Here is a 25,790-nt window from a genome sequence, read left to right on the forward strand (position 1 = left end):
AATGATATATAGGAGTAATTTTTAAAAATTTTCTTCCTAATTCATTAATATATTTATTTTTGGAAAAGCAGCTTTTAGAAATTTATTTTATATACAATTTAATTTAAATTTTAATATCATTTGATGTATCAAATTCTTATGTACAGCCTGATCATAATCACTTTGGAAATCTTGACTTATTGATGACAATAACTGACAAACATTCAGCATATTATATAAGTAAACAAGTGTACAATTAGTAAAAATTTATTCTGATTACTGGCATTATAAGGATATGTTAAAACAATTTAAGTTTTTATAACTTGGAATTTTAATTGTAATTAAAATACAATTCATTCACTATTGCTTGCTTGCCATCACCTTTAACAACATTGGATTAGAAGTAAGATTTGCCAGAAATTTAAAACACTGTACTGAGAGCAAATAATTAAAATGATCAGTGTTTAACACTGGCTAAAACTGATAACAATTTCTTGTTATCAGCTATATCTTGAAACAAAGGGCAAAGTTTCAATAGTTATCTGCACAAAATTATTTTTCTTTAACAAATTTTATGTAGTAAAATTACGTCTTCACAATCCACTGTTTCAGTCATCACCATTGACAAAATTCACTTAGAGACCACTTTTTTTTTATAGAGGCATAGCCTCAAATAATGTAAATTGGTTTTAAAATATCCTCAGTGCAGAGGCATAGCCTCAAATAAAAGGTTGTCTCTAAGTGAAGATTTGTGTTTTTGGTTGTCAACAATGACTGAAACAGCAGATTGTGAAGACTTTGTATTCTTTGTTATGATTTTTCTGTCAATTACTATTGATCATTTTTTATTAATAATTTTAGTTTAACAAAACAAAAAATTAAATTATTTCAATTCTGTTCATTACAAATAACCTAAGACTGCTATTATAATGTAAACATTTTTGTTTATTAATTAATCCTTCCATGAAAAGTTTCTTTGGGTGCAATACTTATAAACCTTGAATTACTGACATATATGATAAGTAAATTTTTTCAAGTGTCTCTTGGAGAAAGTTGAATTAAATTTATCAATATTTGAGGTTATTTCACAGTTTGCTTGTATTATGATGATCATTGACAAATTGAATTTTAGTATACTTTTAAAATTTGGTTGTTAGTATAATTCTCTTGAGATAACTCCACAGCATCCCCCAAATAAATAATTTTAGAGAAAAATTATACATTTTTAAATATATAGAGAATTTCCTTTAAGAATTTGTAGATAAATGGAAGACAATTTCAAGACATTTTTGAATAAATCTTTTCATTGATAACAAACACCACATTCAAAATCAAGAAAAATCAATAAAAGTGAAATATAGAAACATCTTAGTAAACCAAACATTGAATTCTAGAAAGTTCATAATTATAACTTGCAATTTAGACAGATCATTTAAGATACAAAATTATTGTTAAATCAAACCAAACTGTCCTTCAAATGAAGAAAATGTCAAAATATAACATTATATATTGTAATGTCTAGGTTTTCCTACAATAATGTAAATATATTATTACATAAATCTTTAATAAGTAATAAATATTCTGTAAAAACCTAGTTATGTAAGTGCATATTTTGATTATTTTTGTGTCACATATGTGTAAAATGGCAATTTTAACTACATAATAATACAATCTTACTTTTATTCTTTAAATGCTGAACACAATAATTAAATCCTTTAGTTCTTGGAAGCAAATGATATTTCAATTCAGTCAAGTTCTTTTGACGAGCATATTCCATGCTTGCTTTGTGTTTTTCTGGTGTAAATCTTGTTCCTTCACAAAATAATAGTATCTATAAATACCAAATATATAAAATATTTAATTATGTCATGAATTAAAATTTAAATATAAATACCATTTATTTATTAGAACTAATTTTTTGAACTAATTTAGTCCAGCATCTGCTCTCCGAGTGGAACTTCAAAATTTAACTGAATCTTATCTAAAGCTCTGCTCTAAGCTAATGCTGGACTAACTTAGACCAAAAAAATTGTTTCCTTAATATCTTATTTTTTAATTTTTAATATTGTATAAAATTTCATTCAATTTTTTTGATAAATATCATAATTTCCTGCTTATAACCCATAGAAAGTTGCTAGAACAAAAATTAAACCTTTGCATAAAACTCGTGCTGTCAAATATATCTCATCTCTTAAAATGCCCATTGAAAATATGGAAAATATTAGAAAATATTATCTCAAACATTCCATATTTTTTCCTTTTTTATTTCCATTAGCAATTCACTGTAGGTTTAATTATAAAATAAGTTAATGGAAAAAATATTTAATATGGAGCTGTCTAAACTACATTTTGCATCAAAAATACAAATGGCTTCTAAACAACAAAAAATTTTATCATTGTTTTCCTTTATTCAATAAAATTAAAATTATAAATTAATTAAATGAAGAAAAAAAGGATTTTAATGTCAGTATATGTAGTATACTTGATATCTAAAAGCCACTTAGGATGAGACAAATTTATGGTCAGTGATTCTTGGTGGGAAAGACTGCCCATTTTACCAAAAGATAGAGTAATTAAGCAGTAAATAAGGTAATTTTCATCATCATCATTAATTTTACTAAGTTGCATACACTACAACAGCCAATGCCCAATGGATATGAGTTGATCAATTAGTTCTTTATCAAACATTACTTTTTGTTTGCTGTAAAGTTGGAAAGTTGACAATTTGTTTCTAAATAGCTGTCATTACATTAAAAAAAATGGAGGTAATTACAAATATTTGACAGCTTTTGAGGTATTATTAAACTTTTATCAATTAAAATGTAGAATGACATACAAAAACATGGGAAAGAACTAAAAGTATATATATATATATGTGTTTTTGGCAGTTTCCAGAAAAATCATGATGGTAGATTAATGTGTAAATCACAAAAGATTCTTCAGATTTTTAAAGACACTCTTAGTGAGTTTACACAAAGGTTGGATGAGTTCATAAATACAATTTAAAATTGCAGATACCCACATTACTGCAATGAACACTAGCTCTCAAATTGACATTTTTAAAGAAATAACCCACGTTATTCACAGGAAATTATGGTATATAAATTTCAAAACTAAAATCTAAAAATTGTAAAAAAGTAATAAATTACTAAAACTGTCTCTTTGTATTTCATCAATTCATCAAGTTTCTGTCCTAAAACAAGAGAATCTCTTTCCCAATTTCGCTCAAGGAAGATCATGTCTGCAAATATCCAACTCCATCCGATTACAGGAATTTTTCTCAGAGAGCTTTTTGAAAATGTCTTGGCACTCTAAAATAAAGTATTTATTTATAAGATATTTTTCATAATCAAAAAGATAAACTATTTATTTTATAAATCATAGTAATGGAAGAAAATGGAATTCAACTAAATTCTTGAGAAAAAACATTTAGGTGATGTGATAACATGCTAAAAATAAGTGATTGTGCTGAACATGGAATGAAGTTAGCTACCTCACTAGCTTGAAATATCTTGACTGAATCGAAGTCTGGTTCGCTCACGTGTCGACAAAGTCCGCAAAATTTTTTTGGATGATGACTCTTCAGTTACACAAAAACATCACAATTTCAGTCATTTGTTCTTTATGAAAACTAATCTATTATAAAAGTGAAGAACAATGTTTTGTATTTTTAACACCATTCTGCATAACGTACGAACTTGAATAAAAGTTTGAACCATAAGGATCAGGAGATATGCAAAAATCTATTTGTAATCCATTATTCAAAATAATGTAATTTGATCGATTACAAAAGATTTTGCAAATATCCAGTTATATCCTTCGCATTCTGATATTTATCATTCAGTATAACAAATAATAAAATATTTTAAAGACTTTTATTTTCTTCTTTGACATTTTTCAGATGTTAAGCAATTGTTACAAAAACAAGCAGTTGTCTCTCACAGATCAGGTATGTCCAATTACTGAACGTAACAAAACAGTTCAGAACCAAAATCAAACATTCTGAGCTTCCATTGAATTCAAAACTTATAAAAATTAATTTCTTTAAACATTAAAACTTAAAAAATTTACATGAAGTTCAAAAAGTGTCAAACTTTCCTCTATACAGTGGCCATGTCCATAATTCTTTTCAAACAAAGGATAGAGGGATTGACCAAACTACATGTATAGAAGAAAGTGTGACATTTCTTAACCAAGTTATTTTATATAAAGGTCCTTACTTTAAAAATTTGGACATTTCAAAAAAAAAGTTTTGTAAAATTAATGGCTATATTATGAAGGTTATGATGGTTGACATTTTGATGATTAATTTCAAACTTACAAGCAGACAAACTTTGAATACTCGAAAATCCAAAATTAAAAAAAACTCATTTAGTAATTGAGTATCTCTGATAATATAGGAGGCTTTAAAGTACTTGGATTTTGTTATTTTTACTGATACAAAAGAAGTTGGAGGAGTTTGTTAGTCATACAACCGAAATAATATGAGATCAAACAATGTGGAAATTCACTACAGTTTATGTTATTTTCCAAAGAAAAACAGCCTAATACATTTAATAAATTTCAGGATCTAGTCAATTTGTCAAATGAAATATTTTTTCATTTATAAATAAATGCTTAGAGTATGTACAGTGACATTTACTTGTAAAAAATTTAATGCTTGAGCATATAAAAATATTGGACTGAAGACGAAGCACAGATAGTTCAGTTATTATTTTCAAGTTACTAGTTTACATATGGAAGAACAATAATGAATCTCTTAGAGCTTATAGATTAGAAAATTAGATTACTTTTATTCTATTCTTTAATTCTTCTAAAAAAGAAAAATGTCTCCAGTAGATTTTAGGAAATAATGAACTATTAAATTCTAATTGTCTCAAAATCAAATTTATCATTTTTCAAATGAAAGGTGAAGAAGAGATTTATTTGTGGTTGTAAAACATATCAGAAGAGAATATTACTATTGATTAACAATTGTTTCCTATAAAAATCATGATTTACAATTGATTAAATACACAAACAATCAGTAATGGAATAATGCTAAAATTCCTAATGATTCCTCCATTCCACTAGAAAGTCTAGATTCCAGTAAGATTATTGATTCTTTTTCAAAGTTAAAGTTAGGATTAAATAGTCTTAGAGATGGTAACACAATAGCACTTGCCACTTACAGGGTTGCTAGCTCATTTTCATTTAAAAACACATGAAATGGCTTGCATAAATGTGCCAAATGTAAATTTATTCTGTTGCCATTTTTTACCTTATAATGTTATAAGTCAGCCTCACCCTTTCTCAATCTTTTTAAGCTCAAGGACCAGTAGAAATGTATGAAAAAAAATTCTATAGACATCTAAGTTATACAGGCCTAAATTTTTAGAACCTACATGGGTATTTCCAATAATTGGGACATAGTGCACCATTTAATAATACAAATCTAAACATGTTTTAAATACATATGAAAACAATTAAACTGGAAGCAAACTATTAAAAGTAAATTGTCATTGAACAAAGTTTCAATTTAAGTCGGTCTGCAGACTGCCTGTCCCAACAATGCCAGACAGTATCATTTCTCTACCTATAATAAGATGATGAATTATTACATTAGAAATCAATGGCACTTAAATTTTTACAATAAATCTGTTCAATATACTGTTAACTTAATTTCAAACTCAATAGCAATTATGTCAAATTTCTTGTTTGGTGTAATCAATCTGTGGGTTAAGAAATATAGATGAAACGTCAAAATGTTATGTAGACATTGAATAAGCTAAGCACAGTAAAAGCATCTCAATAGTAAAATTTCGAAAGCAGTTTAGGCAGAACTGTAGTCTAATTCTGGTTACTATTACTGTCTACAGTAAATTAACAGTTTAATTTACACTAAATATAATCTCAAATTCCAAACTTTTCCATGTGCCGAAAGTTTTTTAAAAATATCAAACCTGGCAACATTGGTCACTTTCTAGTTCTGAGAGTCTGTTACTGCTATTTCTTATCACAGTTTCCAGTTTTCATGTCACATGTTGCAAATATGCATTTGTTAAATTTTGACCAATGAGAATTTTTACATAACAACTGCCAATATGAATTTATAAAGTTTTAAATTTTGTTTGCTAAAAGTAACAAATAAAGTATAATAATACTTAACTGTTAATTATCCTAATTTAAACAATTTTAATTATTATCTGAAACAAAGATTAATTTTGTTATTAAATGTTAAAGAATCTTTTTAAGAATTGGAAATAATAAAATCTCAATTGATTCTAATTACTGGAAAAAACCCAGCTTTTCCTATTCTTGGGACAATTATTTGGAATTGGTATCACTACAGAAGAGTCTTGCAAACTCAATGTGAGTGAGAACATGACAACTTATTGAAAATTACTAGTTTTTATGGCTAGTGATGATCTAAATAGCTGAATCTTCATACAGGTATTATATGCACAAATTTATATACATATTAACTATCAATACATACCATTAGTAATTATTTATACTTTAAATTAAATTTAAAAATATTGACTATTCAGTGGCTACTGTCAAGTTAGTGACATTTGTGTCGTGGCATTTGCAGTGGCACTTTGGGAACACCTTTCCTTGCATTAAAAGCAATGCATTTGAGGAGTTACATTTATAGGACATTTTGGGATTCCCTAGAATGCTAAGAACATGATGCATGTAAAAATATTGCCACTTTCTCATGGAATATCTTATGTGTAATTGACCTGGCCTGAAAAGAGAACATTTAAAAAAATTTAAAAAGTTGCAATAATGTTTGTTAAGTCATCTCTTTGCAATTCATGTAAAATCATGTTTAAGAATTTTTCAGAGTATTATATATGAAGGGTTTGGATGTAAAAGATGTTAAGCACTAGCTACTAAGCACGGGTACTTCTACACGAGGCGTGTAGAAGTACCCATATCAACTGAATAGAGATGGAAAAAAGCCAGGTGTTTAATTAATAACACAATCTTGTGTTCAACAGTCAATAAATACTAAAACATGGTTTCAGAAAACAAATCAACTATAATGAAAGTTCAAAGAAAGAAGAAAAATTAAACTTCTTAGGAACTTTTCTGTTTCATTTACTTTAAATCACAATAAAGTGCTTGTTATAGTTAAAAAGGTATAGATACCATTTAAAATAAATTGAAATTCACTGCTGTTTACCTGTTAAGTGCATTAGTACTTTATAATGTGTGCTATCATCTTTTACTCATGAACCCTTTATATATTGTTTGTGTAGGAAAGGATTTAGTTCAAATTTGTCATATTTTATTAATCATTAATGAATGATTTAATTTTTTTTAATTTAGATAATAGAATATCAGAAAAATTCTCTAAAAATCAAAGTAATCAATTTGAAGTATTATGTTTCAATAATTTAGGAATTTACCCCTTCATAAACAGTATTTTATACCCAATAGTATATCTAATGATTCAAATATAAAAATTGTCATTCAATAAAGTTAGATGCTGAAAATTAAAAAATAAAACAGCAGAACATAGAAGTCAAAGCAAGTTTTAAGTTTGAAAATTTTTAAAAAATTAGAGAGTTTTACATATTTGAATAAATGCATCTCTGAATGCAACTAAAATGACAAAATTTTGCAAACCTTAAACTGCAATATGTAAAAAAATTAGCAAGAATTACGAGAAGTGTGCGACTAATTTTCAATATTTACAATTTATTATCTTGAAAAATTAGTGCATGACAAATTGATAACATTTTACATACATGCAAACATAGTGGGTGATTGTAATTAAAATTACCCCTATTTCATGCTGTATAGAGAGATTTAGCAGTCCAAAATCCAGTATGGTGACATTTCATGACATGCAGACATCATTTCCATAAAATATTAGTACCAGAACTCAACTATTATAACACTGCAAATGAATATTGTTTGTAAAAGATCATGTTACACAAACTTTAGTAATGCATAGAATATTAATGAAGGTATAAAACCTAAAGGAGATAAACAGTGTTCAATGGCCAATCACAACTCAGCCTCTTACTTCATTTTCAGTGTAATAAGTCATTCAAGGCTGCAATATTTGCAATGTGTCCTCAAACTAAATTTTTGTCCCCACAAAACAAAATTTATCCTTTTCATTTTCTGAAATGTAACCATTCAAGATCTAGTTGTATTTGAATTATTAAATATCTCTACATAATGTTATGTAGGAGTACTTTAATTGTAATGATTATCCAGTACATGCATGCATAAAATATTTATCCATAGCACATGTAAGTTTTTTGATTATTTTTTTTTTATGTTACAAGATAAAAATTTCATTGTTGCACAAAAAATTTTGGCAGCAAAGGATTAAACAAAATATGATAATTAGTGAGAACGTTTAAGGTATTTTAAATAAGTATTTCAAAATTTTTACAAGTTAATTAGATGCTAGAAAAAAAAAAAAACCATGCCAAATTTAGAATCAATCAATCTGAAAACAATGCTGATTTTTGTTGCTGTATGGCAAATTTAATTTAGATAATTAAAAAGATAATTTCCAATACAAACACTAATAGAAAGGTGGCAATGTGATAAGTCTACTGATTGAGAAATTCCAATTTTAGTTTCTTGTTCATTATAGTTTAAGGATCAATTTTCTATGTTGCCTAACTGGCAAAAACATGTTTACTTGTATATACAAAGTGATAGTATGTAGCTAGGAAGTGTTGATAAATAAAAAAAACATACCTTTGTAATCCTAGCAATGTATTTATTAAAATTAAGAATGTTCTCAATTAGTTTGACCGGCCTTCAGTTAACAGCAACATAAAAAAGAATTCACTTAAAAAAATCTAACACTTGGCATTTCCATTGCCTTCTGATCCAATAGGTAAAAGATGATCAAATATCCTTACAAAATCATTAATCTTTAAAATGTTTTGAGTAAGTTTTGGAGATAAATCCAAACATCTAATTATTGATAAGGAAAAATGTCAAAATTGGTTAAATTATGAGGTAAGAAGAGTCAGAACACCTGGCAAAAAGTATCAACAATCCAGCCGAGTCATCAAATTGTTACGGCCTGTATCAGCTGGACCAGTCACACATCGCAACCTTAGACCACATTAAAATCACTTAATTCTACTCCCATGCTCAGCAAAAATAAAAAGGGCTCGCACCTGATCGTCAGGGCAATCTCTGAAAATTGCCAATTCCTTGTCAGTCCATTTGCCAATCATCTCAAACTTGAGAAGACTGCCATCCAAATTAAACATCTAACGAGGTATTATGTTTGTCAATTTTACGTAAACTCTGTCATTAATTTGTAAGTACAGTCACTCAGAAATTTGGACCCTAATGACACTCTTAACCTGGCAACTGTCAATTAGTCCAACTCTGATTGTACCAGTCTCTTGTAATCTTGTGTTTTTATATTAAAAACTTGTTAAGTTATCTAAATGGTTGTTTTATCTTGTGTATCACTGACACTTTAACAACTTGCTAACCCTTCCCACTCGCACTAACTAAAGCCATCCACTGATACAGTGAGCAGTTGTCACCGGACCGACATTGGAAAAAGGGTTAAGTCTCATGCCTCCACTCCAGCTTCTCATACAGAAATTTATTAATCTGGCATCCAATCCAGAATTTCTGGTGGTCTAGTACCCTCAGACTAGTGATCAAGAATATGAAATTGTCCAATAATAACCCGGTATGCTAATATTTCATGAATCAGAATTTGTTGCAACATCTGTGTGCTAAACGGTTAGCTCATGTTATATGTTCAGTAACATGCATGACTGATATATTTTCTTTCCCACGGCCAATGTGAGTACATTGCATCTAAAAATAGCTCTCATATGAGAGAGCTATTTTTAGATGCAATGCATACTTTGAACACGTACAGCTTTTATGAATCTTAGGTACATTTTGAAAATTATTATACACACATAAATCACTAAAATGTCGATTTTGTGCAATAATGTGTTCATTAATGTTCTAGAAATTGTCAACTTGGACTTATCAGATTATTAGGATTATTACACTGGTATACCGGCTATTTGCAAAAGGAGGAGTTCTTAATCAGAAAAAAAAAACTATTTTTTCAGGAAATACTAAAAGGTGAAAAAATAAAGATTTTTTCATTTTTCTGATTACATTAAGATACATTTGTTACATTAAGTTACATATTTGCATTATGTAAATTAAATGTAATAATGTGCATAAATAAAAAATGAACAGAAAAATAGAAGAAATGTAATATTTAGCCAATCTAAATCAATAGTGAGAGAGACTTTAATTTTTAAATTGATTGCTTAAAAAAAGAAGAAGAAAAATGTTTATTCAGAAAATAAATACTTATTTAAAATCAGAAGAATACCCTAAACATTTTCATAAAAAAAATATTTAAATTTTTAACAAAAAATTGATCAGGGTGTGTGCTTATTAAGCACACATCCTGATGTATTTAGGTACTTAAAAATAGTCAGAATCAGAAATATGTTTTTATTTTACTTACCCCTAACATATTCAGTTTATCACATATTAACCAGCACATTAACCAATCAACATCATACTTGTGATTCATTACAACAAGAGCATGCTCTTTAGAAAAATTTTTCAGGGTGTCTTCATCAGCTGCTATTAAACGACAAGTTGTACCAGACCACCATTCTGTTAATGCCACAATTTCTACAAAAATAAATAATTTTTTTAATATATGAAGTGATAGGAGCATTCCAAGTATATATTGACATCGATTTACTGATTATATAAAAATTTTAACATTTTAAATATATTTTTTTTCAATTTTAAATTAATTGAATAAATTGAAATTTAAAAAAATTGAATGATTATTAATTTCATAAATTAACTAGCAGGACTATTTAAAAATTACCCCCTTAAATATTAAAAAAAAATGTTAAATTATTTTTGTTCATAAAAAGTTATTCTAGAAAACAAATGATTGAATTGTTTTTTTTAAATTTAATCTTGACATTTAAATGAAAAAATACATACTAGTACTTTAATAAAGTAATCTAGTTTTTTAATTAAAAATTTAATTTAAAAAGTAACTTTTATAAAAAGGTAAGATATTTTAATAAATGTTTTCAGTTATTTAAATCTCAAGATACGAATTGAGGTACACTAATAAAAAGATGTTTTACTTACGAGACCAGGATGAATAGATCAAATAGTAGTTTATTCTTCTATAAAGATCTTTATTTACTTTACGAATTGTTAGATATATACATGCCTGAACTGCATTTATAATTAATCCACTTGCAATGAAGACAAGACCCAAAAATGTTATAAGAATCCAAGTTTTTATTTTTTCCCACATTTTCTATATAAAAAAAAAAGGGAAAAAGACAAAATTAAATTCTATTTTCCTGTAAACAAATATATACAAACACACACATAAATGTTTATATAGATACTGAACTTGTATTTATATACATATGAAAAACAAAATGGACTATTATTGACAGAATTTCATGTGTCAATAATATTACTGTCAATTATTGCTTAATATATTCTGTATAATAAAATATAAAATAGGCACATAAACTTAATAAATAGAATTTTGTTAAAATAATTCACAAATAAAGCAAATTTTAAAATCCTACATTTAGAATTTAAAAAAAAATTCACACAGTACTTGCCTGATAGGCCAAGTTGAAAATTAATAATTTAGCTATAAAGATATATTCTTAATTATGTTTGCTACCTCACCAAATAAGCAATTATCAGGTGATATGACATCAGATTTACAACATCATTTCAAAGTTCAAAGGAAACGAACTTTGTAATCATAAAGGTCAAATTCAATAATATATGAAGCCTTAATCAGACAATCACATTAAAAAAAGGGGTTAGATTTTATAAATAACTTTTTCAGAGTTTTATTTTGATAAAAACTGAATTTAAAATCAACTTTTATAGTTATTAAATTGGACTTTTATAAAACTCTGCATTGTCAACAATGTGATAATGAATATAATTTATTATCAGATTGTCTAGTTTCTTAAACTATGTATTTAGTAGGCCTACATAATTGAACTGATCAAATTAGTATACTACTAGAGAAATTTTTTCATTTTAAGTGAATTTTGTCAATTTAGTGATCACTTTATAAAATATATATAAATTTAAGACTTGAAATTTATAGGCTACACAATAAACAAACAATTAGAAAAAAAATAATTAAAAGAGCAAATTATTTTTATGCATTACGTTAAATTAAATCTTAATGGATGAAAAAATTTAATTCTTTAACCATATATAGACCTAGTAATACAAGTAAAAAACTTAGGTAGTTTTATATTCATTTCCAGGGAAGACCAGAAGGGAGGGGCAAAGGAGCAAATTTTCCCAAGACCAGAGGAAGTAGGGTTCCTATACAATTTTTTTTTTTTCACTTACTTCTTTTAAAGTAATAATTTGTTACAGTGAACTTATTACTCTCTGGGTGACCCTGTTCATTTCCAAACATTTACATATTTCTTTGATCTCTTAATGCAAACAAATTAAGATTCTGTAAAACATCTAGAAACATTTTAACAATAATTTAAAAGTTTTTACAAACTTCTGTAAATAAAGTATTTTTTTTTTATTCCAAAAAATTTTAAATTTTGATATTATTTTGTAAAAAAATTATATATTTGAAGATTTTGATTGATTTTTTTTGAGAATTTTTTAATTAGAAACATGGATCTATCTATTTTTTTTAACAAGGTTCACTTTTTATTTTTAATTAAAAGAGTTTTCTACAGAAATTTATTTCATGTAAAACCCCCACCAACTATAAACAATACAATACTATCTTAATAAACATTATAAAACAACATGAAGTGTATAATAAATTAAGATTGTTATTAAGTTATCAAAGACTTTTTTCATCTTAAAATTTCAAGTTTCTTTAAATTTTCTCTATGGGGAAAAACTAAATAAAACTGTTTTTTCAAAAGAAAATCGTATTGTGATGATATAACAGTGATGAGAAATATTACATAGAATGATATTTCTTCAGTAATTTTTCCACAGTGGTATGTCTACTGAAGAAATTTTAAAGTGGTAGTAGGGCTCAATTTTATTGGATTAAAATACTTTAAAAACAAACAATTGCAACAAATTGTCACAACTGTAATACAATTAAAATAGATGAAATGTATTGGTCTTCAAAAATCTTATACATATATATTATTTGAAGTACTATTTCATATCTAATAATAGCCAAATAAAATAAAAAAAATTTATAAAAAAATGAAATATTGTTTAACTTCCTTTAGCAAGTTTATCATTCATTAAAAAGTATCATGAATGTTCTCACTCAAGAGTACATGTATTTTTCTTTTAACGTTTCAAACTTGTGTTCTGCTATAAAAGAAAAGAACATTTGTTAGAGATTCCACATTCTTTTATATAAAAAAAGGAATTTTTAAAATATTGCTACTTTGTAACAATACTTTAAAAATTATTCTTTCCTTTATAAACAATGTTTTTCTATGTTATATAAATTAGTTTGCACACTGCAAGATAAAGTCAAGGAGTGTTTGATAAAAATAATGCAAACATAATAATAAACATAGCTTTTTAAAAAATATTTATAAAATTAGAAAGAAAAGAAAGAATGTCTTCATATTTTGTCCTTTTTAACACCTCAGGAACACCATCTTTATGGCAGAGTCAATTTCTTATTGAGTCTACTCATCCACCTCAATGTGTAAAAATGTTAATAATTCCAGTGTGATGGCATAATCAAAAATATTATCAATTAACAAATAAAAAAAATGGCCAGAACAACAATAAACATTGTTTTATGCGATATGCTTCGTGTCTAGTCTTATGTTCAAATATAAGAGTGCTAAGATGGCTTTTTCTTTTCCGCTAGACTTATTACACCATCAATGAAATGGAGGACAAGCTTTAGAAAGACTATTTATTTGAGTATGCATTTCGGATAATTGTATCCCTTTTCATAGATAATAAATAATCCATAGAATCCATCATTCGAGAATGGGAAAAGCATTACAAGAAGCTGGGATAAATAATCAAATTAAATTAGGAACCAAACACAAAGGAGTAAAAATCAACGGCTTGGCTTTTGCAGATGATTTCGCGGCCTTGGCTAAGGATGTGAACTCAGCCATCACCCAAATTAACCTCCTAGGAAAAATTGCGAAGAAAGCAGGTTTACAAATCTCTACGTCCAAAACAGAGTACATAACAAATATTTCAGGTGCCCCAAAATCACTAAAAACGGATTTTGGAGAAATTAACAAAGTATCAAAATTTAAATATCTTGGAGAAATTATTGAAACAAATGGGTTGTCTAAAGCAGCAAATTGTGCCAGGACACGGAAGTTGGAAATTGCCTATCAACTTTCCAAAGACATTTACAACAAAAAATCAATCTCCATTAATGCAAAAATTAGACATTATAACGCAGTGATAAAACCGCAAGCACTTTATGCAGCAGAAGGTATTGCTACTCTTAAAATGGGAGAAATAGAAAATATGGAGAAAAAAGAGAGGAAGATCCTTCGGAAAATTCTGGGGCCAAAAATAGATGAACATGGTAACTACGTGCTAAGGAGCAATAAAGAGCTTTATCAAAAAATCCCAAGACTCTCGGATACAATTCGGAGAAGGCGAGTAAGCTTCTTTGGGCATATAAAGAGAATGGGGGAAAATAGGCTAACGAAACAAATTTTTATGTATTTCAACAACCTAAAGAATAAGAATCAATGGATCAATGACACTCAAAAAGACATGGCAGAAATGGGCATATTGGAAGAAGATATCCAGAACAGGGAAAGGTTTAGAAACAAAATAAAGAACTTCAAGGGTTTTCAGGAAAAGGAAAATAACAGACGTGGGAGACTCTTCACTCAGGAGCAAAGACAACAGCAGAGCGAGAGAATGAAGAGGTATTGGAAAGAAAGGAAGAAGAACAAAGGGAAGGGAAGAGGGAAAAGCAAGTCATAATTAGTTGTTTGTACGTGGTCCAAAGATGGCCGGAATCGACACAAGAAGAAGAAGAAATAATCCATATTTTATCTAAAAAAAGGTATAATTGTATCCCTTTTTTTAGATAAAATATGGATGGTGATTATTGATTATCTAATGTCAAAACTGCATTTCCCACAATCCATGTAAGTTTCCTAATGTTCTTTTACAATTTTGTAACTTTATAGAAAAATTTTGCTAACTTGTATACATTATGCTGATTTTCCCTGTATAGTTGTAACACGAGTTGAAAAGGGATACAATTATCCGAAATGCATACTCAAATAAATAAAGAGTCTTTCTAAAGCTTGTCCTCCGTTTCATTGATGGTGTAATAAGTCTAGCGAAAAAGAAAAAGCCATCTTAGCACTCGTATATTTAAACATTGTTTTATTGAAAGTCACTACAACTAGTTAATGTAATGTTAAAGATATCTTTAAAATTACATTAACCTAAGATATAATTTGATTATTGAATTAAAAAATCAGGAAATTGATTCATATAATGTTGACATTTATATGCTAACTAGACCCATTAAGTCATAGAAAAACTCAACTTTTTAAAAATCAACAAATTTCAAGATATCACTATAATTAACAGAAAACAGTAAATTTAAATTACTTAGTTTAATTTAGGTTAAATTATCCTATTATTCTAGCAAATGATTTGTTATTTGAATATCACAGCTTCATACAAAAGTTCAAATGAGTGTCAATCCATAAGTTTGCTTTTATATTGAAGTGTTTTTCTTTTTATTTACAAAAACATAAATTTCAATTAGTTTTTCATATGATTATATTCTACAGAATAGTTTCTTTTTACATATTTTGAATTATATTATAAATCTTCATACAAAATAACCCATTCCTCCAAAACTAGACACCAGCAACTAGATTATCATTATTAAAATCACAATGAAAATATGATCCTGATAAAACATCTAACTGGATGAAATACTAAAAACAAACCTTTTAGATTCCAACTTGAAAATTGCTATGTACAGTAACACACCTTAAACAGCTTTTGTAGATCCAGAATGAAACTTTAATTTCATAAAAAAAAAATATATACAGACTAATATTTTTGATCAATACTGATAATCAGGCCATTTACATTCTATAAATAGAATGCATTACGAAAATTTAAAAACACACATTGTAATGTAAAAACGAAAAAAAAGGGATAAAGCAGATGAACAAAGAACACCAGAGGTATGTAGAGTTCCAGTGATGGATAATATTGATATTCAATAAAGAGTTTTAATACATTGGCTGTACTAAATGCTCATTATGTAAGAGGCTAATAAAATCTGAATTTGATACAAAACATGGTAAACACACCACCATTCTGTGTGGTAAACACACCTTAAAAAATGCCACCCTCAAAATTAAGCTTTTTGCCATTTTATAATAGTTAAAAATATAGCATCATGTTTTAATAAAATATGATAACAGATGATGCCACCAAAATTTTAAATGTTGCCAGGAAAGCTGAGCAACTTGTTGCTGGTTTATTTTGAATTTGCATTTTATTTTTTCATGATGGCATATTTTATGTAATAATTATTCTGTCACCAAAACTCCTCTAAGTTTTATAAAAGAAAACCTATCTTTTCCCCCTTTTTCACATTATGTAATGATGTATGTTAGTTTTAAATATCTGTATTGCATTCTTCAATGCATTCCATTTATAGAAAATAAATGACCTAATGAAGATCAGTATTGATTTTTTCTATCAGTATATATTATTTTGAAATTAAAGTTTCATTCTGGATCGACAAAGCTTGTTTGAGCTGCATAAACCTTTAATAATGTTCATAAACTTGATGATGGCTACCAATTAGTTAAAAACTTTAATTGTTAAAATCTAGCAACAATTTTTAATAGGTTAACTTTTTAAAATTAATATTACAAAATTCATATTAAAACTTAACTTCAAAAAGATAAAAAATATGAAATTTCTTAATCTTAAATATATTTGGAACTTTATTCTATCTTCAAATTTAACTGTAACAAAATACTAATTTGAAATGTTCAGAATTTTTAAAAACACACTGTATTAAGTGTACTTTTATATATAATTTATATGATAATTACTAATAAATGGCTGTCAAGATCACCTGTAGATGACATACTATCAGCATCTGCTTCAAAATTTCCACATTTAATATGAAAAAATGTATATAGAAATGATTTTTAATAGAGTAATAATAAGTATCAATAAATCAAAAGCATTATGAAGATAAGACTAAGTTAGTCCAATGTTTAATTTCTGATATAATAAAATATTTTATCATTCAAATACGAACTATATAAAGCTCATAGTTCATTATTTAAAATACTATTATAGTAGCAAATAATTAAGACATTAAATAAAATTCATCGTAATTACTAACAAAATTTAATAAAATTAAAGCTCTGTTTAAAATGAGGGATGTGCTATTCTGGTCAAATATAAAAACAAATGAAATTTGTTGTGTTTTAATCATCATTAATATTTATGATTCATATGTTTTGAAACTAATACTATGTTATGATGATGATTATTATTATTATTAATAAAAACTAAAAATCATCAAGACAAGTCCAATTTTAAATACATTACATTTTTACAAATCTACACATCAGTAGGATGTTGAATAAAAATTTTAAAATGATAATGTAAGTATACATGTAGAGAGCAATTTTACAATAAAAATAGATTTGTAACAAACCGATAAAATTTATTTAAAATTATACAAGATTTAATAAAATGAAAAACAAAAGAAAGCAATTTATAGTAATAAAAAAATATCTAGCACTGATTATATGTAAAAAGAAGAAATGAGTAATGACATTACTACTACACTTTCAAACTAGTATTTCAAAGATCAATTTTCATATAAAATAAATTAATATTTTTTCTTTAAATATTACCATAATAACAAGTTTACTATAAATTCAGAATTATTTTAATATGTAATTATAACAGCTTTTAAAGCTAGGAAAAAATAATAAAATTTGAGATAATATTTAGAAAATTGAGATTTCATACTTTTCAATAAAAATTTGTGACAGTATTAAAAGAAATAATCAGAACAAACAGTTGTGATAACGAGGAACAAAACTAAATAGGAAGATATTATGAAATAATTACATTAAATGAAAGCAACAACTCAGACTGTAAAAATAAAATTAAAAGACTTATCATTATTTAATTACATACTTGATGCTATGATAAATAGGAATTGTAATTTAGAGTTATTCTGACAAAATCAAAAAGAAGGAAAAATGATACTATCTTCAAAAACTAAATATAATAGCAGTATTTTGTTTTAATAAAACAAACATGAGCTCTTCAACTGCACAACTCCATTTAACTCTAATGAAAAGATTATTATTATCTTGAACTTTAAGAGTATTACCTCTTCAAGTTCAAGGTAATAATTTGTCTTTCATTAAAAAGAACAAAAATATGAGTCCCAAATGTTTTTGGACCTATAGAACTATAGGTCCAAAATGATTTCAGGTTTCATTTACACTAATAAAACAATGTTCTTATTTGATAAATATACAAGTAGATGTATTTGCAAAATCCATATCTTTAATTAACCTCTTTCAATGGTAATTTTGTTGCTGATATTCTTTTGGTCTATGCTCTTTCAACCTTGCATTGCTGATGTTCTAACATTCATAAGTTTTTAAATCTTGAAATTAGGATTAGTGTATTATTTGTTTAATTATGATGATTCTGAAAATTATAATTTGAATCCTTGTAAGTATTCCTTGCAAAATACTGGCCTGAACTTGGAACACCTAAACTTGAATTAGCATATTGGAGTATACAGTACTTAAAATACAAATTTGTATATATATTTGAACATCCAAACTGGGATCTGGTCCCAATTAGTTTGGATTTTTGATACTTAAATGGATTTTGAAATTGTCAATACAGTAATCATCATTAACCTAGCATATCTTGATAAAACATTTTCCTGTAATTTAATGGAAGTATTAAATAGATTTAAACATTTTTTTGTTATATCCATTTGGACACATGTATCATGTATTAATACATTATTCAATTTCTTGATTTATTAAAATAAGGGAGAATACCATCTACCAAACTGACTTTTCTACAGTAAAACCAGTTCAAAACAAAATCTGCCTTAATGGAAAGAATTCTTTGGAATGCAATGATTTTCTATGTTAAAAAAGTATGTTCTAAACTGAAACAATATTCAGTATTGTGTGAGTTGGTTTGTACAAGCTCTACTGTATATACTTTACTCAAAATTAATTCAAATTATTATTGTTTCTAATAGAGTAAGCAAAAAGCAAAACTACATATTAAAACTGCTTTTAAGTATGAAGTTTATTTGTTGAATAAACTATTATTTAAGAATGAAATTTCAAAAGAATTAAGCTTTTGAAATTTTATTCTTAAAAGTAATGTTTATTCTATGATGACATTTGATTGAATCAAAAATCAATATAAATTCTAAGAGAAAAATACTGGTTATTAGCATGAACATTTTCCTTTATTTTTACTTTTAATACTGATTCTTGAAATTTGTTACAAATTAAAGACCTTTAAAAATAAAAAAATTGAAATTTTTGTAAAGATCAGTAAAATTTCATAATTTGAATTTTCACTCAATATTTTTCTAACCATCACTAAGCTTCCAACATGTGTTAGAAATTAAAATTCCACTCACTCGTACACACCAAATTAACACTCTCGTCTTTTACCTCGCAGAAATCGAATCTGACAAAAAAATACGGTTTACATAATCAAATCCGTGAAACTAAAACAGTCAGTTCAAAACAAACAACATTTACTTAAAATAAATAATTAAAAGCATTTATCTACAATTCCATCTTGTTTTATTCATTTAATTCAGATCAGGAAAAAAGGAAAAAAAAATTGGAATAGGAAAATTTCCCTATTTTAAACTGAAAATAGATTATTTCTTCCGGCAAAATGATTTGTTTACATTATAAAGCAATAAGTTTTTATTTTTTTTATTTTGAGTTTATTTAATTAAATTTCAGGATAATCAAGTTCTTGTATTTTACAGCACTTGTATGAATATTGAAATTCTAAATTTATTTTTAAAGAATTTAAATTGTGATGGAATAAACTTCTCCATTTCATCATCCAAGTTCTCATATTGATAATTTATATAAAAGATAACGTATTCAGATGTTCTTACGTGTAATGAAGTTTTAAATACTTACAAACGCGTTATCACACCACGTTGTTTACTTACCTTCGGGAAATTAATCAATTTCATTTTTAAATTTAACACGTGAAGTAAGAGTTTATAAGAGACAGAATTACGAATAATTCTTACTTACGTTTGTATTGTCGGGCTTAACGAGCGCACACAAACGTTTCGTTTAAAATTTCCCGTCACTAAATTAGCCAAACGAATTTAACTAAACAACTTAAACTGATTGCGCTGTCACGCTATTAAGCAGCCGACGAGTCCCAATAGCTTGATTAAATGCGTGCGTGTGCGTGTGTATATATAAAAATGTATATTTCAACTCATACCGACCAAACTACGTAAAATATTAAACTAATTAAAATTTGCTAAAATAATATTTTAAAATCGTTACGTTTTATTTCCATTTAATAATTTTGCACATCACGTGATTAAATTTTAATACGGAAAACGATCAAAGAATACGTAATCGTTCAAAGTAATTATTATTTAATTTTAATTAGTCGGAATAATAATATGAAATAACTTAACTAAATTTTTTTTTTATTATTTTAAATTTAGTGTTACGACGATAGGTACTGTAAAATGTTTCCGTTGGTTAAAACGTAAATTTTGCAAATCGGAAGACCAATAATATTTAGTCTTATAATTTCGATTTCGTTTGACTGCTGTGCGTTGTTGTAAAGTTTTCTTACGTTGTCACGTGCTACTGACGTCACTATATGGCTGTCTTTCGTTTTGAGAAATGATGAAGTGTTTATGTAGAAGGATATGGATATTGGATTATTAGCGTTCTTTCCGTTATCATTCCTTTTTACAGGAAGTTATTTGAATATTTAAAGGTGAGACACGATCTTATAAACTTCTTTAAGTAGCTATTTACTAATTATGCCTTTCATCAATGTTATTTTGAAGTTCATATGTACAGAAATTATATTTTAAACACTCATTTAAATATTTAATTAGCAAAGTATTTTATATAATAATAAATTACTAGAATGTTGGTATTAATAGGTTATTGGTAAGTAAACTTTTAATAATCTAAATTTACTGATGATTATAAACATTTTAAAAGTCTTTTCAATAAAATTTACTGTTTTAAATAATGTTACATTTAAGAAATTTAGAATAAAAATAAAATAAAGTAAGCATAAGCAAAAATCTTCAAAAGTAAATTTAGCCATTTACTAGGAAAGTAACTTATTGCTTCTTCTTGATACAAAACATGCCAAAATATCTTAACAAGTAAGTCAAAACAAATTCTGTCATAAATCAAATGTCGGAAGTTTAGTCGAAATGAAAAATTATTTTACAAATTGCCGCGTAAAATGTTTAGACCGGCAATTCCCGAACTTTTTCTATCTCTAAACTTGCGCCTGATCCCCCGACCTGTTTTTCCTCGTTTGAGAAAAGATTGGAAATATTCTTAGAAAAGTTCAGTTACGAATTTTGCATTTTGTGTCCTTATCGTACATTATTCTCTGCGTCTGGAAACCATTAAATGCAATGTTTCTTCTTATCTGAAAAGTTGTCAGTTACCTGAACCCTCTGTGTTTGGTTGGGACCCTGCCTCTGGTGCCTCTTGATTCTTTTTGCCCCCTAGATTTACTCTCTGCCCTCTTTGGGAATTACCACCCAAGGATTTAGATAATTTCCAATTCAAATTTTGAATAATCAGTTGACATGGTATTTAATTCATTTATGTTTTAGTATAACATCAATTTAAACAAAAATACTGACATCTGCAGAGTTCATCTACTTGTCTAATCTTGAAAAATTGCTACCATACTGTTGATGATGATTCTGATTTAGCACATCATCAGTTTTAAAACATGAAATAAATATTTAATACAAGTCAACCTTTGAAGAACCGATCAAACTCTAACCTGATGCAGACCTTGAGTAAGGTCAAAAGTAGTGTTGTAACGAATAGTATATTCGGCCAAACTATTCAGCTTGATTAATGCACGTACGAAAATTGGCGCTCAAACCGCATTATGGCAAGGACCCTGCTCTTTATTGGCCAACTATCACTACACTTCGCCAATCATGTTAATTCTTGACAGTTCAGACAAGAGCGTCATGGCAGTATGTGATAAGTGGTGATATCAAATGTGGATAATAATGAAATGACCTACACGTGTAAATAATGGAAGAAGAACAGAGAAGGACCGCAAAGTGAAAATAAATATGAAATTGAGTTGATAACATCATCGAACAAGTTGATTATGTTATCAACTCAATAAGCTGCCTCGAACAAGTCAAGGCAGCTTATTGGCACGAAATTCGCAGCTGTGAATGCCAAACAATTGTTGTCATAGACTTCGGAAAGCTAAATGCTTGTAATGAAAGTCACTTAGTGTGCACGGGCGAAAGCTTGAGGTCGTTCGGACTACCAAGCTGTTTTGAATCTGTGAAATCATAACTGTGACTTATACCGACGTCCTATCTCTCTCTTTTCTCCGTTATCACCAGGCTATGAGTCACGTAATTGTAAAATGGGAAATCTACGACGGAAGAGTGATGAATCGAAAGTATCATGAGCGCATATTATGATGTATGCATAGGCATACGTGGACTAGAGCGATAGAGGAAAGAGAAAGGGAAGAGCAAAGATGAGTGCTTAAAAAGAAGGATAGGCAGAGTCAGACCCTCAGACGTGCAACGATTCTTGAACGAATAGGTGTGTACGTGTGCTGATCTTTATAATTATAAATTGTGAATACGTGTGACTAATATTATTTTCTTTTTTATTTTGTGCATGTTATAAGTTATAAATAAATATAAACAAACAACACTAACCCGATAACATTAAATCTAAATACCAAAATGATTAATTTACTGTGTTTTTGTTATTTCTTACTCCTGTTTTTAGGTATTCGGTATTTGACCGAATAGTGATTAAATATTCGGTGTTCGGCCGAATAGCGAAAAATAGGCTGAATAGGCCAAATACCGAATAGTAACTGAATATTCATTACATCACTAGTCAAGTGTTTGTTGGACAATTTATTAAACATTTTTTGTTACCGGACATAAAGGTTCAAGGGTTGTCATTAGCACCAGTAATTAAGTTGGAAGATATCTTTATTTAATACAAGAATATTAAATTTTTATATGCTGTTTTGAATGTTTATCTCTTATGAGCATTAATCTAAAGATAAATTTTTAATTAGAACTTAAATAAATAATTACATTTTACTAACTTTTAAATAACTGTATTTATAAAAAGAACGATTATGAGGTAATTGATGTTGATGTAATTGATCTGAAAACATTTCTGGTGAAATTAATTTTACATTTTCTTTAGTCTGTTTGGTTTGTTTATCTTATAAAATGATCACACTTTTTAAATAATTATAATCAAGAATTTTTTCTGGCTACATAATGTTGATGATATTCTTTCTAGCTAAAGATGATTTTGATATGCTTTACAGTTCATTCCAAGTAATGAATAGGTTCAAAATAAGTTATATACAAATTTCTATCAGCTCTGACATCTTTTCTTTGTTGTTGTTAAAATAAAGCTGCCGCATATTTAATGTTTTCCAGATATTTTTTAATCTAACCAATATCAATAATAAATTTTGGTTATGTTAAAGAACTGTTTTTCTCTAGATGTGTAATTGGCTGTTTATTTTTAATTAACTTACATGTTACAAGATAAAACAGAATCAAATGCATCTCTGTTTACAAATATTAGTATTAATTTCAAATCACAAAAAGTACTTTTTATGAAATTATATAAATTTGTTTACATTTTCATCATAATGTAGAGTACTGCACAATATTATATTTAATGTACATAATAGTTATAATAGTATATTATTTCTAATTTTTTGGAAAAATCTTTTTTTTTTATTATTATTTATTTTTAAGAGAGATTAATTTGTGTCATTGTTATAATGTTACAAAAGTTTTTAAGTAGTTATCATTTTATTTTACTTCTAAATAGATAAAATTTCAGGTTTTTATGTCAAACTGTATTTTAACAATTTTTCTTCAAATCTAAATGCCGTAGTGAGAAGTTCTATACAGTTTATTTTATCAGTATTTTATTTTATTACAAATATTAAATGATCATGGAAGCTATTCTTTTATAAATGCATGTGTTGTTTTTATACTTTAGATTTAATTTCAGTTTTTGAAATTTATTTTTTATAAATATTTTTATACATACACCAAATTATTCTTTTTAGATTTTTACTATATTATAAGAAATTAAGTAGAATTGCCTATTGATAATTGCCTTCAATTATTCGGAAAAATAACAGTATAAAGGAATATAGATATAAGATTATATAGAAAGAATATAAGAGTAGTATAAATCAATTTTTTCAAAAAAAGAAAATTTATAAGCATAAATTTAGCAACATTTAATAGTTTGATTAAATTATTACAAACCTCAAATATGAGAAATTTCTAAACATTGCTTAAATAAATGAAATACTACTGTATGGATATAGAAATTATTTTTTTGTTTGTGTAATGTGTTTTAATTGGACTTCTTTTACATTGTTTTTCACAAGGGATGGTTATTATAATAGTCATAGTCAACATTACCTAATGTAAATTGAATAAATAAGTAAAATATATGAAAGAGGAAAATATATGACATTAAAAGGCACAATGAAAAATACTTTTTTTTAATAAATAAGTGGAAAAGTCTGAAGACAATTGATTTCCACCTCCTCCCAGATAATCATTTGAAATATTCAAATTAGTTCCCTATTATTTGAAATATTCAAAATGTTTTGAGATATTGCAAAAATCTGTACTATTGTGTCAGTTTCAAAACAAATGCCATTTTGCCTAAAAGATCCATTGGTCACTCCATTAATATAACATATAGTATTTTTAATTTTATTTGATATAAGAACACATTGATTTTTATTCATTTAATTAAAACATCAATTTATATGTTAATATATTTGAAATATGAAATAATAAGGAAAATAAATTTATTGTGATTGTGAGCAGACAAAATTATTTAGATTTCAATAACATAAAAAAATAGAGATTTAAAAGTAACTGTTCTATCCTTGTATATTACAGAATTTTTATGTAATTATTAAATAAAGTAGAAATATACATTAGCAATGATTCTTCTGGTAGTTCAAAAAATCTTGCCGCTTTTTATTTTATATCAAAAGCGGCAAGATTTCTTCCATCTATCCAATTATTCTTTGCATATGGCTGATGTTCACAGGAACACAGATTTGATGTTTTTGGCTTGATTTTTAAAGAAAAAAATTTAAAAATTGATGAAAGTTATTTTTATAAAAAATTTTTGATAATTTTATTAAAAACTTTTATGATTAAAATGTGATATATATTTTTTACAAAATTTTGAATAATTAAATACATTTTTGAAAAGATTTCTGAAGAATGCTTTTTATTTAAATTTTACCACCAATGGAATATTACACAATTTTAATATATTACAAGTGTCATCTGGAGAATTATTGCTGCACTCTTCTGTTGCAATATGCTGTGAAATACATTTCTGTAGTCTGTTGAGGACTGGATGTCTTTATAGAAAATAGGCTCAGCAACATTTGCTGTTCTGAATACCCACAAGTCCTGCCAAACAGCATCAATTTACAATCAGTGTGAGTTTTAGTTT

General features: G+C 26.8%; 2 protein-coding genes across 7 annotated transcripts in view; one reads left to right on the top strand and one right to left on the bottom strand.

Annotated features, from left to right (window-relative positions):
* Nucleotides 1-1,615: 1,615 nt before the first annotated feature.
* Nucleotides 1,616-20,545, bottom strand: LOC111624466 (1-acyl-sn-glycerol-3-phosphate acyltransferase gamma-like). 3 transcript variants are annotated; one of them, XM_023367306.1, is made up of 5 exons: nucleotides 20,295-20,545; nucleotides 11,116-11,290; nucleotides 10,463-10,635; nucleotides 3,129-3,290; nucleotides 1,616-1,810 (listed from the first exon to the last, which is right to left on the bottom strand). In XM_023367306.1, exons 2-5 carry the CDS (start codon nucleotides 11,285-11,287, stop codon nucleotides 1,631-1,633), a joined length of 687 nt encoding a protein of 228 aa, XP_023223074.1. In that variant the 5' UTR covers nucleotides 11,288-11,290; nucleotides 20,295-20,545; the 3' UTR covers nucleotides 1,616-1,630. The 3 variants fall into 3 exon arrangements, with proteins under 3 accessions (XP_023223074.1, XP_023223073.1, XP_023223075.1); XM_023367305.1 differs by lacking the exon at nucleotides 20,295-20,545 and adding an exon at nucleotides 20,207-20,245; XM_023367307.1 differs by lacking the exon at nucleotides 20,295-20,545 and adding an exon at nucleotides 11,610-11,702.
* Nucleotides 20,546-20,617: 72 nt separating this feature from the next.
* LOC111624462 (mitogen-activated protein kinase kinase kinase 7-interacting protein 3 homolog) overlaps nucleotides 20,618-25,790 on the top strand; it is a 96,839-nt gene continuing 91,666 nt past the window's right edge. Inside the window, exons 1-2 of one of the 4 annotated variants that reach the window (XM_023367297.1) lie at nucleotides 20,618-20,642; nucleotides 20,726-21,006. The gene's annotated coding sequence lies outside the window, so the exon portion shown is untranslated. Of the gene's footprint in view, nucleotides 20,643-20,716; nucleotides 21,007-21,166; nucleotides 21,186-25,790 lie in introns of those variants that run through there. The other 3 variants (XM_023367303.1, XM_023367298.1, XM_023367301.1) reach the window with 3 other exon arrangements.

This window comes from Centruroides sculpturatus, unplaced genomic scaffold (genome assembly GCF_000671375.1).
Source record: "Centruroides sculpturatus isolate CEXI.00-Female unplaced genomic scaffold, Cexi_2.0 scaffold286, whole genome shotgun sequence".
In the NCBI taxonomy this organism is placed as follows: domain Eukaryota; kingdom Metazoa; phylum Arthropoda; class Arachnida; order Scorpiones; family Buthidae; genus Centruroides; species Centruroides sculpturatus.

Coding starts and splice junctions, on each gene's coding strand:
- LOC111624466 (XM_023367305.1), bottom strand. CDS start 20,230: ATGAAATTGATTAATTTCCCGAAG. Junction 10,636..11,115: donor GATCTATTCATCCTGGTCTC/GTAAGTAAAACA, acceptor TTATTTTTGTAG/AAATTGTGGCATTAACAGAA. Junction 3,291..10,462: donor ATAAACTGAATATGTTAGGG/GTAAGTAAAATA, acceptor ACTTTATTTTAG/AGTGCCAAGACATTTTCAAA.